This window comes from Saimiri boliviensis, chromosome 11 (genome assembly GCF_048565385.1).
Source record: "Saimiri boliviensis isolate mSaiBol1 chromosome 11, mSaiBol1.pri, whole genome shotgun sequence".
Lineage (NCBI taxonomy): Eukaryota > Metazoa > Chordata > Mammalia > Primates > Cebidae > Saimiri > Saimiri boliviensis.
In genome coordinates, this window is record NC_133459.1 from 15,478,479 (window position 1) to 15,495,962 (window position 17,484).

Below are 17,484 nucleotides of genomic sequence, written 5' to 3' on the forward strand. Positions count from 1 at the left end.
CAATACCATTTCATTCTTCCAAGTGTCAACTCCCCTCCAGTGTCTGTCCACTCTTGGTCCTTCTCCAATGTTCTGGCAGTTGTTTCTTATATTTTGTCCAGAGTTGATAATTGTTATTTGTTGGAGGGCTAGTCTGATGAGAGCTATTGTGCCAAAACTGGAAGTGAACCCAAAGATTCTTTAAAGTTTTTTATCATTAAAAAATAGTTCAGCCTGGCCAATATGGTGAAACCCCATGTAGTCCCATCTACTCTGGAGGCTGAGGCAGGAGAATTGCTTGAATCTGGGAGGTGCAGGTTACAGTGAGCTGAGATCATGCCTCTGCACACCAGCCTGGGTGACACAGCAAGACTCTGTCTTAAAAAAAAAAGTTATAGGCTGGGTGCTGTGGCTCATGCCTGTAATCCCAGCACTTTGGGAGGCTGAGGCAGGTGGATCACTTGAGCCCAGGAGTTTGAGATCAGCCTGGGCAACATAGTGAAACTTGGTCTCTACAAAAAATACAAAACTTAGCTGGGTGTGGTGGCATGTGCCCACTGTCCCAGTTACTTGGAAGGGTGAGGCTGCTTGAGCCTGGGAGGTTGAGGATGCAGTGAGCCGTGAGCATGCCATTGCACTATAACCTGGGTGATAACAAGACCCTGTCTCAAAAAAAAGTTATGAATTTAACTCTTCCAGTTTTAGCTACATTCTGTAAGTTTTGATTTGCAATGTCTTTATTTTCTAAGTATCTGACAATATTTTTTATGTGTTCCTTGATCAAATAGGTGGTCAGAAAGGTACTTTTTAGTTTCTAAGCAGTTAGGGTTTTTTGTTTGTATGTATGTATGTATGTATTTTATTTATTTATTTGTTTTTAAAGATGGAGTTTCACCCTGATGGCCAGGCTGGTCTTGAACTCCTGACCTAAGGTGATCCACCCACCTCGGCCTCCCAAAGTGCTAGGATTACAGACATGAGCTACTGTGCCGGGCCGTATGTATTTATTTTTTGAGACAGAGTCTCACTCTGTCACCCAGGCTGGAATGCAGTGGTGTGATCTTGGGGCACTGCAACTTCCACCTCCCAGGTTCAAGCCCAGTCTCAGCCTTCCAGATAGTTGGGATTACAAGCACCCACCACAATACCCAGCTTATTCAATGCCCAGCTTATTTTTATATTTTAGTAGAGACAAGGTTTCACCATGTTGGCCATGCTAGTCTTGAATGCCTGACCTCAAGTGATTCATCTACCTCGGCCTCCCAAAGTGCTGGGATCACAAGCATGAGCCACCATGCCTGGCCTATTTACATTTTTAATGTGAGTTCTTAGTTTTATTGTATTTTGGTCAGAAAATGTGGTCTGTGCAATTTCTATTCCTTTGAATTTTGCTAGGGACTTTTGGTTGCTAAGCATTTGAAAATTTTATCTATTTAAGAAGGTGATGTAAAAAAAAAACAAAAAAATAAAAAAAAATAAAAAAAATAAAAAAAAGAAGGTGATGTATCAATTAATGCTACCTCATAACAGCACTTATGTGCTGTTACAGAAAGTCAAAATAAGCATTTAGAGTATTCCTGGTTTTCAAACTTTTTTTTTTGGTGCCACAGAAGCTTTTGTTTGAAATAAATAAAACACTTATTCACTTACAAATAAAATAGATCTGAGAACAGTTCTGGTTATATGGGGGCGTGGAGTGGAGCAGCAGCAGGACAGAGCCCAGCTTGCTAGATTCTTTCTTTGGCTAACTGTGGAGTTCCTTAAAAGTAAAAAATATTGGAAGAAGAGTGGGTTTGAGAGATGCAATGTGAAGGACTCAACCTGCTGCTGCTGCTGGTTTTGAAGATGGAAGAAGAGGTCAAGAGCCAAGGATGTGGCAGCCTCTAGAAACTTGGAAGAGCCCTCACCTTACAGCCAGCAGGATGACAGGGACCTCAGGCTCATAACCACAAGCAACTAGATTCCACCGATAGCCCAAATGAGCACAAAATATTTTCCCTTAGGCTCCAGAAAGGAACGTAGCCTGCTGACACCTTGATTTTAATCTGATGAGACTATACCAGTCTTCTGACCTGTAGAACTATAAGATAATAAATTTAGGTCATTTTAAGTCACTAAGTTTGTGGTAATCTGCTCTGACAGAAATACAGAACTAACAAGCCCCCCCCACCCCCCCCTTTTTTTTTTGAGACAGAGTCTTGCACTATCGCCCAGACTGGAGTGCAATGGTGTGATCTCAGCTCACTGCAACCTCCACCTCCTGGGTTCAACCAATTCTCCTGCCTCAGCCTCCTGCATAGCTGGGATGACAGGTGCCCAAGGGTTTCACTATGTTGGCCAGCCTAGTCCTGAACTCCTGACCTCATGATCCACCCACCCTGGCCTCCTCAAGTGTTTGGGATTACAGGCGTGAGCTACCATGTCCAGCCCACACAAGTCCAATTTTTAAACATTTTAACCACATCCCTACCCGGTACATTCTAGGCAAGTTTCCTGTGGTTCTGTTATTATAGAAAACACAGGTCCAGATATATAAGATATAATCAATACATTCAGCATTAAAAAAACAGTAATATGCTAAATGACTTCAAATACTGTGTATAAAGTTAACTGTATCAGTATTTCTAGAAATTTGTCATACTTTCTTTGTTTTGAGAGGGAGTTTTGTTCTGTCACCCAGGCTGGCATACGATGGTGCAATCTTGGCTCACTGTAACCTCCGCCTCCCGAGTTCAAGAGATTCTCCTGCCTCAGCCTCCTGAGTAGCTGGGATTACAGGCATGCGCCACCATACGCGGCCAATTTTTGTATTTTTAGTAGACACGGGGTTTCCCTATGTTGGTCAGGCTAGTCTTGAACTCCTGACCTCAGATGATCCAGAGATGACCTGCCTCGGCCTCCCAAAGTGCTGGGATTATAGGCGTGAAACACCGCACCTGGCCCAACCTTACTGTTGTCTTAAAAACAAGATGAGGCCGAGGCGGGTGGATCACAAGGTCGAGAGATCGAGACCATCCTGGTCAACATGGTGAAACCCCGTCTCTACTAAAAATACAAAAAAATTAGCTGGGCATGGTGGCACGTGCCTGTAATCCCAGCTACTCAGGAGGCTGAGGCAGGAGAATTGCCTGAGCCCAGGAGGCGGAGGTTGCGGTGAGCCGAGATCGCGCCATTGCACTCCAGCCTGGGTAACAAGAGCGAAACTCCGTCTCAAAAAAAAAAAAAACAAAACAAGATGACAGATTCCAGAGCCACCGGATGATCTTGGATTTTTAAGCCTTCCGAAGATGTGAAAAGCATGTCCCTGAATCAAATCAAGAGCTCTCCTTTAACAGCTGGCTTTCACAGATACTCACTTATTAAGGTCAACTTCATAAGTCTGCATATGAGGTTTGTCTCCAGCCTTGTCTGGGTCCCATCGATAGATGGCAAATTTCTTGATACGGGGAGCTGCGGCTGCAGTTGTCTGGGCTCCTCGACAGGCCTGAAATTTTTAAGAGTTCACAAAAAAGAAAAAAAACTAAAAATGCAGGATAATTCCATTTAGCTGGTACAACAGATGTAACACTGGATACAAACCCATGCATTACTGATACATAATCTTCCTGTGAAAGGCAGTCATTCAATATCCAACAAGTATTAAGCACCTACCATATGCTAATATGTCAGACATGGTTATTAGGGGCTAGTGATATAACACTTAATAAAATACACAAAAACTTTCATCTTCACAGAACTTACTTGGTAGTGAACAAGAGTTAAATTAAACATTCACAAGAAATATAAAGAATGATACTGACGGGAAAGTACAGGGAGCTCTGGATGAATATAGCAGAGACTTAAATGAGTTTAAGAGTCAGAGAAGGCTTCCTCCGGTGACATCTAAGTGGAGGCTTGACAAACAGGAATTAAGGGGAAGGAGTGTGGGGTGTGGTCTGCGGGCGGTGGCTCACACCTGCAATCTCAGCACTTTGGGAGGCCGATGTGAGAGAATTGCTTGAGCCCATGAGTTTGAAACCAGCCTGGGAAACGTGGCAAAACCCCAACTCTACAAAAAATAAACAATTAGCTGGGTGTGGTAGTGTGCATCTCAGGAGGCAGAGGTGGGAGGATTGCTTGGGTCTGAGAGGTTGAGGCTTCGGCGAGCTGTGATCATGCCGCTGGACTCTTGCTAGCCTACGCAATAGAGTAAGACTCTGTCTCAAAAAAAAAAAAAAAAAAAGAAAGAAAAAAAATTCAGACTATAATCCAGGCCTGCTAATTTTAAAAATAAACTGATATAGAAAAGTAAAAACTCTGAAAGTTAACTAACTACAAAACAAAAAATGCAATGGTGTTTATTATTGAGGCAGGAGAATAGGATTTGGAGACAGGGAGCCTTTACTACAGCCTCTGATTGGTCTCAGGCAAAGTCTTCATTTGCATAGGGTGTAACCAATAGGAAACCCCTACAGGGTGGTTAAACCCCAGAAGATTTTACAGCTGGGGCTCTTGAGCCACTTGCTCGAGCCCACTCCCCCTCTGCGGAGTGTACTTTTATTTCAATAAATCTATGCTTTCATCTTCCATTGCTTTGTGTGCTTTCTCCAATATGCCGAAAACCTGGAGGACTTGTAGTCTAGATCCTCCACCAGTAGTAACGTTACTTGTTGGTAAAGTGTCCTGCACTAACTGAAGCTGAAAAATACAAACATCAGCTATCAGTAGAAAAGAAGAAAATGTATGAAGAAAATGAACGTTAAGATGAAAGCTGTGTTTTACCTTATCACCAAGCTGGCTAAATTCATCAACAAAAGGAAAGCCCTTTCTACAAATGTTTTTCACCAGGAACCCTATTTTGTAAACCGACATAAACATTTGACTAATGCCACCTTGAGGTATTTGGGAGGAAGTGAGAAGAGGAAAGATTCCTGAAGTTACCAGCTCCAGTGGACTTTGCTTGCTTAATACCCCATTTTTTGGGTCTTTTTTTTCTGTTAGATTCAATAAGGTATAATTCATTACAATAAAATTCACTAATTTTAAGGGTATAACATGATGAGTTTTCACAAAGCAATGTAATCCCAGCACAATTACAACACAACATTTCCATCCAAAAAGGTCTCTTGTGCCCTTTGCCATCAGACCCCTTTCCCTACCCTTAGCAACTCATCAGCTTTCTCTCATCATGAATCTGCCTTTTACAATTCATATAAATGGCATCATATAATATGAAGTTTTGTGTCTAGCTTCTTTCACACAACATAACACTTCTGAGATTCATACAAGTTACTGCATATATCCATAGTTAGCTGCCTTTAAAAAAATTAACCTTTTTGTTTTTTAATAATTATAGATTCATATGCATTTGTAGAAAATAATACTGAGGTCAGGTGTGGTGGCTCACGCCTGTAATCCCAGGACTTTGGGAAGCCAGGGTAGGCAGATTACTTGAGGTCAGGAGTTCAAGACCAGTCTGGCCAACACGGTGAAACCCAGTCTCTATTAAAGATACAAAAATTAGCTGGGCGTGGTGGCACATGTCTGTAGTCCCAGCTACTTGAGAGGCTGAAACTGGAAAATCGCTTGAACCTGGGAGGCGGAGGTTGTAGTGAGCTGAGATTACGCCACTGCACTACAACCTGGGCGACAGAGTGAGACTCTGTCTCAAACAAAACAAAACAAAATAATACTGAGACTCCACACACTCTTATCATTTGTAATCCCAGCACTTTGGGAGGTCAAGGTGGGGGTGATCACTTGAGGTCAGGAATTCAAAACCAGCCTGGCCAACATGGTGAAACTATGTTGGTGAAACTATGAAACTACTAAAAATACAAAAAAATTAACTGGATGTGGTGGCGGGCACCTGTAATCCCAGCTACTTGGGAGGCTGAGGCAGGAGAATCACTTGAACCTGGGAGGTAGAGGTTGCAGTGAGCTAAGTTTGTGCCACCATACACCAGCCTGGGCAATGAAGCGAGACTCCATCTCACACACACACACACACACACACACACACACACACACACACACACACACGAGAGACAGGGTTTTGCTCTGTCACTGATCGTGTAGTGGCATGATCAGCTCACTGCAGCCTCAACCTTCTGCACTCAAGCGACCCTCCCATCTCAGCCTCCTCAGTAGCTGGGACTGCACGCATGCCCAGTTAGTTTTTTGATTTTTATTATATTTTTGTAGAGATGGGGGGATGGGTCTCATTATGTTGCCCAGGCTAGTCTTGAACTCCTGGCCCCAACTGATCCTCTGCCTGGGCCTTCCAAAGAGTTGGGATATAGGTATGAACCACCATTCCAGGACCCACATACTCTTTACCCAGTCTCCCCAACAGGAACATCTTGCAAACTGTAGCCCACCAATCACAACCAGAAAACTGACAGTGCTAGTCAAGACACAGGACATTCCCATAAGCACAGGATCACTAACACTGCCCTTTTAGAGCCATGTCCACTTTCTCCCACCCTCCCTCTCCTATACTCCTTAAGTCCTAGCAATCACTAATCTGTTCTCTATTTCTCAAATTTTGTCATGTCAAGAATGTTATATAAATACAATCATCTAGTATGTACCCTTTTGGGATTGGCTTTGTTCATTCAGCCTAATTCTCTGGAGATTCATCCAAGTTGCTGGGTAGCTTTTTTCTTGTTATGGCTGAGTAGTACTTCATGATATGATATACCACAGTTTAACCCTGTAACTACTGAAGGACATCGGGGATGCTTCTAATTTTTGGTGACACAAATAAAGCTGCTATGAACATTTGTGGACAAATTTCTGTGTGAACATTAAGTCTTCATTTCTCAGCATAAATACCCAGGTGTGTAACTGTTGGCTGCATGGTAGCTACTAGCTTTTTTTTTTTTTTTTTAAGGAAATGACAAAATTGTTTTCCAGAGTGGGTGGCTACTGTGCCTGAGGCAGGTGGTAGGGAAAATGGGACAATATGCCTTTCTTTTTTTTTTTTTTTTTTTGAGATGGAGTTTCACTCTTGTTGCCCAGGCTGGAGTGCAGTGGTGCAGTCTCGGCTCCCCACAACCTCTGTCTCTTGGATTCAAGCAATTCTCCTGCCTGAGCCTCCCAAATCGCTGGGATTACAGGCATATGCCACCATGCCGGGCTAATTTTGTATTTTTAGTAGAGATGCGGTTTCTCAATGTTGGTCAGGCTGGTCTCAAACTCCTGACCTCAGGTGATCTGCCCACCTCGGCCTCCCAAAGTGCTGAGATTACAGGTATAAGACACTGCACCTGGCCTTTATTTTTTATTTTTTTGAGACTGAGTTTCACTCTTGTTACCCAGGCTGGAGTGCAATGGCGTGATCTCGGCTCACCGCAACCTCCGCCTCCTGGATTCAGGCAATTCTCCTGCCTCAGTCTCCTGAGTAGCTGGGATTACAGGCACGCGCCACCACGCCCAGATAATTTTTTTGTATTTTTAGTAGAGACGGGGTTTCACCATGTTGACAGGATGGTTTCGATTTCTTGACCTTGTGATCTCCTAAAGTGCTGGGATTACAGGCTTGAGCCCCTGCGCCTGGCTAGTTTTTATTTTTATAGACATATAGTCTTGCTCTATTGCCCAGGTTGGAGATCATGGCTCACTGCAGCCTTGAACTCCTGGGCTCAGGCGGTTATTCTGCCTCAGCCTCTCAAGTAGCTGGGACTATAGGTGCGTACCATCATGCCCAGCTAATTTTTGAAGACAGGATATTGCTATGTTGCTAAACTGGTATGGAACTCCTGGGCTTAAGAAATCCTCCCAGCTCAGCCTCCCAAAGTGTTGGGATTACAGATGTGAGCCATTGTGCCTGGCCCTAACTTGGACTTTTTTTTTTTTTGAGAGTCTCATTCTGTTGCTCAGGCTGGAGTGTAGTGGCAGGATCTCAGACCACTGCAACCTCCAACAAGAACTGTTGAAGTAATTTTCGTGCCTCAGCCACCCAAGTAGCTGGGATTACAGCCATGCACCACCATGGACAGCTAATTTTTATATTTTTAGTAGAGACAGGGTTTTGCCATTTGGCCAGGCTGGTCTCGAACTCTTGGCCTCAAGTGTTCCACCTGCCTCAGCATTCCAAAGTGTTGGGATTACAGGTGTAAGCCGTCATGCCTGGCCCCTAACCTGGGCTTTAAACAGAATCTAGGACTCTGGAGATGTCACCTATAACCCTCATCTAGTTCTAAAGCCTGATTTAATATTGTTAGTGGGCAACAGGCATCAGGCTCTATCAGTTGGGTCTCAGTCCCACAAGGCCTGTGGGATGACTATGGTTACCTGCAATATTACTTTCAACATTTCTTTCTAATACTTAAATATCTGTTTCATGTTCACTCTACACAGATACTCGATCATATATTATCTTTCCAAAAGAGATTAAGTTTGCATTAGAACTGATTTAAAATTTTTAAGTCTTATCATATGAATGTTGTGAAATAAGAGCAATGCCAGGATGCACTACACTGAACTAAGTCAATATACCCCAGGCAGGTAGATCATCTGAGGTCAGGAGTTTGAGACCAGCCTGGCCAACATGGTGAAACCCCATCTCTACTAAAAATACAGAAAAATTAGCTGGGCATGATGGCAGACACCTGTAATCTCAGCTACTCGGGAGGCCGAGGCAGAAGAATCTCTTGATCCCAGAGGTTACAGTGAGCTGAGATGGTGCCACTGCACTCCAGCCTGGGCAACAGGGCCAGTGAGACTCTGTCTCAAAAAAAAAAAGTATCTCATATAATATTTGGTGGGGCAAAGGGGGTTTACCAGAATGAAAGAAGATTCTGAAATCAAAATCTCCAGAGGTGGTCATGGTTCTGAAAGTGATGGAGCTTTGCTCATCTTGAGGTCTGTACAAAGAATTAATTCACAGGATTATGTTATCTGTGATCAACAAAAAATTTGCTGAATACATAAATCTAAAAATTTGCTAGATTTCACTCACTGAGCCTTTATCATGTGTCACACACTGTGCCAAATGATCTCTAATCTTCATAACACCTCTATGGGAAATGTTTTATTGTTCCCAGTTAAAGGACGAGGATAGGATCATATAGAAACACAGGTCACTTGATTTAAAAACCCAATCTTTTAGCCAGTGGTGAAAATGCAAACACAAAATGGAACAGCACAAAAAGATAACTCCATTTTGCAACGAGACCCAAGGAACAAGAGAAGTTGTTACTGTAATCATACATTGAGACTATATGATTTTTTTCCCCCTTGTTACCTGTACAGCAATTTATACTACAAATCCACAATGAAAGAGGGCCCCCTGAAAGCACTTTTATGTTAATCTACAAGGCTAATGAGAATTCAAGGCAGAAAGTACATTCCTAGGAAATCTTGGATGGCATGAACTTCATAGTTTATAATTTAAGCAAGGCAAGCAACAACTGGACCGAGAAGGGTGAATTCTGAATGGTGCTGAAGGCTGGTTGTTGTTCCTCCAGTAACGTGTCCTTTGGGAGCAGGCTTGGAGTTGGATGCAGTGGATAAAGATTTGGAGGCCGGAGAAGAAGGCGGGGCAATGGAGAGGAAGAAGGCAAAAGGACTGTGTGAAGATCAGCCTGAGTGACACAGAAGGTGCAGGCTTGCTGAAAAGTGTGACTGGTGATGCTTCAAATCCAGGCTCTATCACTTACTAACTGTGTGTTCTTTCCCAAATTATTAACCTTCTGATTCTATTTTTCCTTTGTAAAGGGGGGGTAGTATTAATATCTGCCTCATAACTGGGGAGGGTCAAGCTTCTAGCATAGCCCAGAAAATAATTTTTGCTCTACAAGATTGGCAACCTTATCAGTGTCTGCATTATTCCGATTTGTAGACAGGTAGCCTAGCCCTGCCAGCCTGAGGAACAAGATGCACAATTATTATTATTATTATTTTAAGATGGAGTTTCACTCTTGTCACTCAGGCTGGAGTGCAATGGCACAATCTTGACTCACTGCACCCTCTGCCTCCCAGTTTCAAGCAATTCTCCTGCGTCAGCCTCCCGTGAAGCTGGGATTATAGGCGCCCGCCACCATGCCCAGCTAATTTTTGTATATTTTTTTTAGTAGACATGGGGTTTCACCATGTTGGGCAAGCTGGTCTTGAACTCCTGACCTCAGGTGATCCACCCGCCTTGGCCTCCCACAGTGCTGGGATTACAGGCATCAGCCACTGCACCTGACAAGATACACACTTTTAAGGGTGCTTCCAGCCCTGAAGGAGTTCATAGTCCAGATGAAGAAATAAGGCAACACAAATAATAGTTAATATATTACAGTTAAATACTTAAAGGCAGAATTGTGGTTCAGTGGTGCAGACTATATGCATAAAAAGAATTCAGAACCTGAACCTGAATGTCACCCACAGGTAACACACCAAGCTCATTACTGAATTCTCTTGAGGCAGCCTTTGTGGGTATAAATAAATGCACATTCCCACAAGGAAAGGGAGGCCTTGGAGCTCCACTATTTCCTGTTGCCCTCAGGCAAGTTTCATAGGTCATTGTTGTAATTCCAGGCAAGGCCCTCCAAAGGTGGGGAGTATCAGTACCAAAGGCCTTGTGGAATTACAATGACCTATGAAACTAGCCTTTTCTACAATTCACTCTTAGAAGAGGGGCCTGTGCTTTGGAACTCTCTCTCATTCGTCTGGCTCTCACAATTTGTTTGCTCAGCAACCATAAAAGGAACGAGTAAACAAGATCATTATCAATTATCAATTTAATCCTCAGAGGATGTCAGCTTGAGGCTCTGGTAGGCTGTCCGCTTCCTCTATCTCCCGTTTTCAGAAAGGCTGATGCAGAGAGTGGATGCAAGTTCACACACAGCACGCTGCATAGAACTAGGATTAGAACACGGGCAATACGTACTCAGGTACTTAAGACGAAAGAGATCCTCATTTAAGCGCAAGAGAAGAGGAACTAAAACTTCTTGGACACCAACCATGTCCGAAGATCTGTGCTAAGGAGTTTTTCCGGTACTATGTTAAGAAACGGTCTCGGCCGGGCGCGGTGGCTCAAGCCTGTAATCCCAGCACTTTGGGAGGCTGAGGCGGGTGGATCACGAGGTCGAGAGATCGAGACCATCCTGGTCAACATGGTAAAACCCCCTAAAAATACAAAAAACTAGCTGGGCGTGGTGGCGCGTGCCTGTAATCCCAGCTACTCAGGAGGCTGAGGCAGGAGAATTGCCTGAGCCCAGGAGGCGGAGGTTGCGGTGAGCCGAGATGGCGCCATTGCACTCCAGCCTGGGTAACAAGAGCGAAACTCCGTCTCAAAAAAAAAAAAAAAAAAGAAAGAAACAGTCTCGGCTGGTCGCGGTGGCTCAGCCTGTAATCCCAGCACTTTGGGAGGCCGAGGCGGGTGGATCACGAGGTCGAGAGATCGAGACCATCCCGGTCAACATGGTGAAACCGCATCTCTACTAAAAATACAAAAAATTAGCTGGGCATGGTGGCGCGTGCCTGTAATCCCAGCTACTCAGGAGGCTGAGGCAGGAGCATTGCCTGAACCCGGGAGGCGGAGGTTGCGGTGAGCCGAGATCGCGCCATTGCACTCCAGCCTGGGTAACAAGAGCGAAACTCCGTCTCAAAAAAAAAAAAAAAGAAACGGTCTCACCTGCCAGTTCTTGGGGCTGTGATATTTTGAGGAAGCAAAAAATTTTCTTTCTAGGGGCCACAAGTTTTGGCCAAAGCTCCAAAAAGGAGGTAAGAATTCTTGCTTGCCCGCCTTAAAGGGGTGGTTGAGAAGCCCAGAGAGGAAACAGACGAAAGGATTTGTAAATCCTTAGTCTCTCATGTATACAAAAGCAGTTTCCCTTCCCCTTCTAAATGTTCCCACTTAGAATGCAGATCAGAAGTGTGTTGTTTCTTGACTACACAAGGGGTGTGGGAAAATCAATCACTGCACATTGCGCAGTCATTAACAAGAACAGCGCCAAGCTCTCTCCCTGTCATTCCATGTCAACTCCGAGGTCCGTAGCATGCCCTTTAGAGTCAGAAACACTGAGAGGATTCTAGTGAAACTGTGGGTGACATTGCTTTAAGGAGCCCAGTCTCTCCTCCACCCGCTGCCATCCACCAGCGGGATCCCTTGGGGTAAGGGGCTGGGTGCATTTCTCTCCATCTCTCCCTTGCCCTGTCCCGTCCCCATCAATTCACACACCCTTTCCTCACCAATCGCGGTCCTCAACCTTGCACCCTAGAGGGGTGACCTCGCCTCCCAATTCCTATCTTTTACAAAGCACAGGTCTCCCTCTTCCACAGAGGCGACAGTTTGGTGGCAGAAAAAGGGCTCGGAACTCCAATGTTTGTATTCGCATTCTGGTTCCAGCAGTCATTCACTTGCCATTGACCTTGAGCAATTCAAGTCCCCTCTTTGAACGTCTTCCCCCCTTAGCTGTAAAAAACCGCCCCTGCCCTAACTCACAAGCTGCCGCGAGGCGCAGGACAACTGACAGGGATGCTCCAAGCCAAATCAAAGCACTGCGCCCGTGGGAGGAGGTCCTCCCTCTCCCTGAGGCCTTGCCCTGCGCTTCCTTAGCCTCTCCGCAGCCCCCTCAGCTCCAGGCAGTCTCCATGACTTTCCTGTTTCTTCTCCGGGGCTCCGGGACTCACCTGCAGGCAGGCTCCGCCGACGGTTGTGGCCGGTAACCGGCGCCTCAAGGAGAGTGCGACCACCGCCGCCATCTTGGCTCCTGACGTCAGCCCCACCCCTTAACCCCGAGGTCGCCATCCGCCGTTGTCCCGTCGAACATTGCGGCGCCCAGCCTGCACCCACTCAGGACCCGCTAGCCGCGTAAGGGCCACCAAGTGGGAAGCAGCTTCCGGTTTCCCCGGTGGGCGGAGGGAAGGCGGGGCAAATCACAGCGAGCTTGCGCAATAGCGCAGTAGCGGCGCATGCCCATTTGGTTCTCCTCAGCATCCTCCCCCCACCCCCACTCCCCCCCCACCCCACCCCCGCCTAAGGTGACCTTCTCAGAAGCAAGAGGAGTCTGAGAGGCGGGGCGGCTTTCAGGGGTGGGGCTAAGACTTAGATGGGGCGGAGCCATCCTGTCTGGGTCCCTGCTCTGATTTTTAACCCCTTTCTTCCTGAAAAAAAAAAAAATTTTTTTTTTTTTTTTTTTTTTTTTTAAGACAGGGTCTCACTTTGTTGCCCAGCTGGAGTCTTGTCTCACTGCAGCTTCGACCTCCCAGGCTCAAGCAATCCTCCCACCTCAGTCTCCCGAGTAGCTTGGGAGTACAGGCCCGTGAGCCACTATGCCCGGGTAATTTAAAAAATATATATATTTGTAGAGATGGAATCTCGCTATGTTACCCAGGCTGGTCTCGAACTCCTGGACTCAAGCAATCATCCTGCTCTGACTTCCCAAAGTGTTGGGATTACAGGCATGAGCCACAGCTCCCTGCCTTCCTAAGAATTTGTCAGCCTTACTGTTTATCTCTGCCACTTACTGGCTTGGGTCAGGCGTTTCTGTCGGGTAACGTGCAGCTAGCCCGAGGCTGCCCAGGTTTCAGCACTGAGAGAGTCCCAGGCAAACTGGGCGGTTGGTGAATGAGCTGAGGTGACTTCAAAGATGGCTCAAGGGTGCCATTCTTTTGTTCGTTTGTTCGTTCATTCATTCATTCATTCATTCACACAAACAGAGCGCCTCCTATGTGGCAGGCACCAAGCGCTGGGATGCTACAGGAATGAGCGAGCCAGGTGGTCACTGCTCATTGAACTTACTCTCCAGCGGTGGAGACAGGCAAGTGAGCAGACAGCTAGACACGGTGAGCTCTGTTCTGTAAGAGAGGGTGTGCCCAGACAAGGACACCCAATCCTTGATGGCGTCGTTAGCCATTTAATATCAGAACCCATTTCTGTGCTGCGCCAAGCCTCCCGCTTAATCCCCACAGCAGTCCTGTGAAGAAGGTTTTTTGTTTTTGTTTTTTCTGAGTGTCCGTTTTAGTCATCTCAGCTGCTTTTTCCAGTCCCTTCCATGGATCGGCTCAGAGCTGGCCTCATTCTTGGGCCTCGCCTTGGGCAGGAGTGGCCTGGGGCCTCCAAGGCACCTGCCTCTTCATCACCCCAGGTGTTTGTGTAGGTTGTTGACTTTACAGGTCCCGAGGTTCCCCAGGAGTGATTTTTTTCCCCCTTTCTTCCTGCTTGTTTTTGACATGTGAAGGGCGCGTTTTTACAGTCTTTGGTCTCCATTCTTACCGCTGATGTGGGTGCTTCTGGAGACTTTAAGATGGCCAAGTGAACTGGATGGATGGACTGAATTTCTGGAGTCCTTGACTAGAACCCCACTACACTACTAGTGTGGCCGTGTTAAAGGGGGTGTGCAGTGAGGCCTGAACCCCTGGGTCTGACCTGGAATCTTCCCTTCAAGGTCATGTGACCTTGGACGAGACCCTCCCTATCTTTGACTGAACCATTAGGGTGTTGGGCCCTCTGATTTAAGATTCTGTGATTAAGGCCGGGTGCGGTGGCTCACGAGGCCGAGGCTGGTGGATCACGAGGTCAAGTGATTGAGACCAACCTGGCCAACATGGGGAATCCCCGTCTTTACTAAAAATACAACAATTAGCCGGCTGTGGTGGCATGCGCCTGTAGTACCAGCTACTTGTGAGGCTGAGGCAGGAGAATCGCTTGAACCTGGGAGGCGGAGGTTGCAGTGAGCTGAGATCGCGCCACTGCTCTCCAGCCTGGAGACAGATCAAGATGCTGTCTCAAAAAAAAAAAAAAAGAAAAAAAAGAAAAAGATCGGCCGGGCGCGGTGGCTCAAGCCTGTAATCCCAGCACTTTGGGAGGCCGAGGCGGGTGGATCATGAGGTCAAGAAATCGAGACCATCCTGGTCAACATAGTGAAACCCTGTCTCTACTAAAAATACAAAAAATGAGCTGGGCATGGTGGCGCATCCCTGTCATCCCAGCTACTCAGGAGGCTGAGGCAGGAGAATTGCCTGAACCCAGGAGGCGGAGGTTGCGGTGAGCCGAGATCGCGCCATTGCACTCCAGCCTGGGTAACAAGAGCGAAACTCCGTCTCAAAAAAAAAAAAAAAAAAAAGATCGTGTGATTCACATGGCTGCCTGCTGAGGTCACCTTGACTTTCACTGGTGCCGATCCAGCACTGGAACAGGGCCCCTCTGGTCTGCCCCATGGGGCTTCTTGTGTCACTCAAGCTGGCTGGATATGGGAAGACTGCCTTTCTCTAACTCCTCCTAACTGAATTGTCCTCTGAGCTGAAGAAAGCTCTCCCTGCAAGGAACGTGTTTCTAGAGAATTGGTCTTAACGTTTTCGGGGTTCTTTCATCTCCAAGGCAGATGCCACCCCTAGATAAACGACTCCCCTTTTACGTTGCCCAGGTCACCTTGGAAAAAGCAGTCCGAGGCCAGCATAAGTGAGACCTTGATTTATGGAAGGGCTCTTGGTGCCAAATGGGCCCACACGCCCTGTAGTCACATCATTCCTGGGCTTCGTGGGGATTTGGGGAGCTCAAAGTTATGGTGGAATAAATTCCTGGGCGCCTGTATCTCCGCCCTGGACTTTGGGATTCCAGAAAGTCACAGCTGCAGAAGGACTTTTCATGGTCTGCTCCTGACATATTTTCCCAAGGTGTCCTCATGATAAGACCCTACGTTTTTTGGATTTATTTCCATTCGTCTAGAGAGTGACATATTGCTTTTCACCAGTCTGCTACAGACTATGTTTATACTGAACTTTATCACTTACAAAGATGTTTACACAAACAGTCTCATTTAGTTCTTGTAACAACGCTTTTGGGTTGGAAAAGCTGCCCCGATTTTCTAGACCCTCTGTCTTTGGACAGCAGGAAAACTGAGCAGCCTTAGGTGAGAGGTTTTTTTTTGTTTGTTTGAGACGGAGTTTCGTTCTTGTTACCCAGGCTGGAGTGCAATGGCGCGATCTCGGCTCACCGCAACCTCCGCCTCCTGGGTTCAGGCAATTCTCCTGCCTCAGCCTCCTGAGTAGCTGGGATTACAGGCACGCACCACCATGCCCAGGTAATTTTTTGTATTTTTAGTAGAGACGGGGTTTCACCATGTTGACCAGGATGGTCTCGATCTCTTGACCTCGTGATCCACCCGCCTCGGCCTCCCAAAGTGCTGGGATTACAGGCTTGAGCCACTGCGCCCGGCCTGAGGTTTTTTTTTGTTGTTGTTGTTAGGAGCTCTCTCTCCCCCAAGAGCTAGAAATCATGTCCAGAATTTAAAATTAAAACCAGCCAGGCAAGGTGGCTCGTATCTATAATCCCAGCACTTTGGGAGGCTGAGGTGGGAGAATCCTTTGAGCCCAGGAGTTTGAGACCAGCCTGGGCAACATGGTGAGACCCAGGCTCTACAAAAAATTTAAAAATTAGCTAAGCGTGGTGGTGCACACCTGTAGTCCCAGCTACTTGGGAGGCTGACGTGGGAGGATTGCTTAAGTGCAGGAGGTCAAGGCTGCAGTGAGCCGTGATCACACCACTGCAAATCCAGCCTGGGCAACAGAGCAAGAGCCTGTCTCAAAAACATGAAAATAAAAAACAAAATTAAAATAAAAGAGCATTATGTTGTATCAACTGTCATTTGTACAATCAATTGTAGTCTGGTGTCATGTAATTTAGGGCAACTTGGGTGATTTTCCCCAGCCAGAGGGTGAAGGAGGGTTGGATTTAGGAGGAAATATCAGATGTTGCCTGGGAGATTTATTTGCCTCTGGGAAAAACCGACTTTACAGTGACAGATTGCTGTGGTGGGGCTCTGGGGCCTTCTCATCTCGAATTTAGGATTTCATTTGCCTTTGACCAATGGGCCTCGTCCTCTTCCGTCTCTCTGGCTGTCTCCTGAGTATCTCCATCTGAGTGTCCCAGTGGTCCTTTAAACCCAACCTATCCCAAACGGTACATCTCACCCGAGGAGTTTATACTTCCACTCTTATTAGCACCACCACCTACTGGATATCCAAGCTAGAAACTTGGTGTCATCCTTGATTCTTCTCCCCCTCTATGTTCAATTAACCACCAACCCCCGCCACAGCCTCCAAGGTTGCGGGTTCCCCTGCTCCCCTGCGGGCCCTGCCTGTTGCATCTGTCCCTGTAATACAGCTTGCTCCTTTCCTGCCTCATTCCCTACCTCCACGCCTTTGCCCACGTTTGTGTCTTGGATCTGGAGTGTCCTTTCCTCCTCCTTCATGTGGCTGACTTGTCAACATTGAAGATTCAGCTCCAACTTTTTTCTCCCTCAGGATGTCCCTCCTTGACTGTCCCTATCAAAATATCCCCTGCACATGCCATCTATGCATGCAGCACGTGTATTAATGATGACCCATTCATATGTCTGCCTCCCCAGACTGTGGGCATTTTGAGGGCTTGACCCATTTACTCTATTTGATTTTCTTCATAGAACTTCTTGCTCTCTGCAAGCTTGTTTTTAATTCTTTTTCTTTTTTTTTTTTTTTGAAACAGGGTCTTGCTCTGTTGCCCAGGCTTAAGTGTTATGGGATGATCATGGCTCACTGCAGCCTTGAACT

At 46.3% G+C, this 17,484-nt stretch overlaps 1 protein-coding gene across 1 annotated transcript in view; it reads right to left on the reverse strand.

Annotated features, from left to right (window-relative positions):
* The window catches only part of SDHB (succinate dehydrogenase complex iron sulfur subunit B), a 36,406-nt gene extending 23,672 nt beyond the window's left edge, over positions 1–12,734 (reverse strand). The window contains exons 1-2 of the mRNA XM_039473647.2: positions 12,586–12,734; positions 3,336–3,463 (exon numbers count right to left, since the gene is read on the reverse strand). Coding sequence (XP_039329581.1) covers positions 3,336–3,463; positions 12,586–12,657 — 200 coding nt within the window. The 5' untranslated portion in view covers positions 12,658–12,734. The remainder of the gene's footprint in view (positions 1–3,335; positions 3,464–12,585) is intronic.
* Between the last annotated feature and the right edge of the window lie 4,750 nt (positions 12,735–17,484).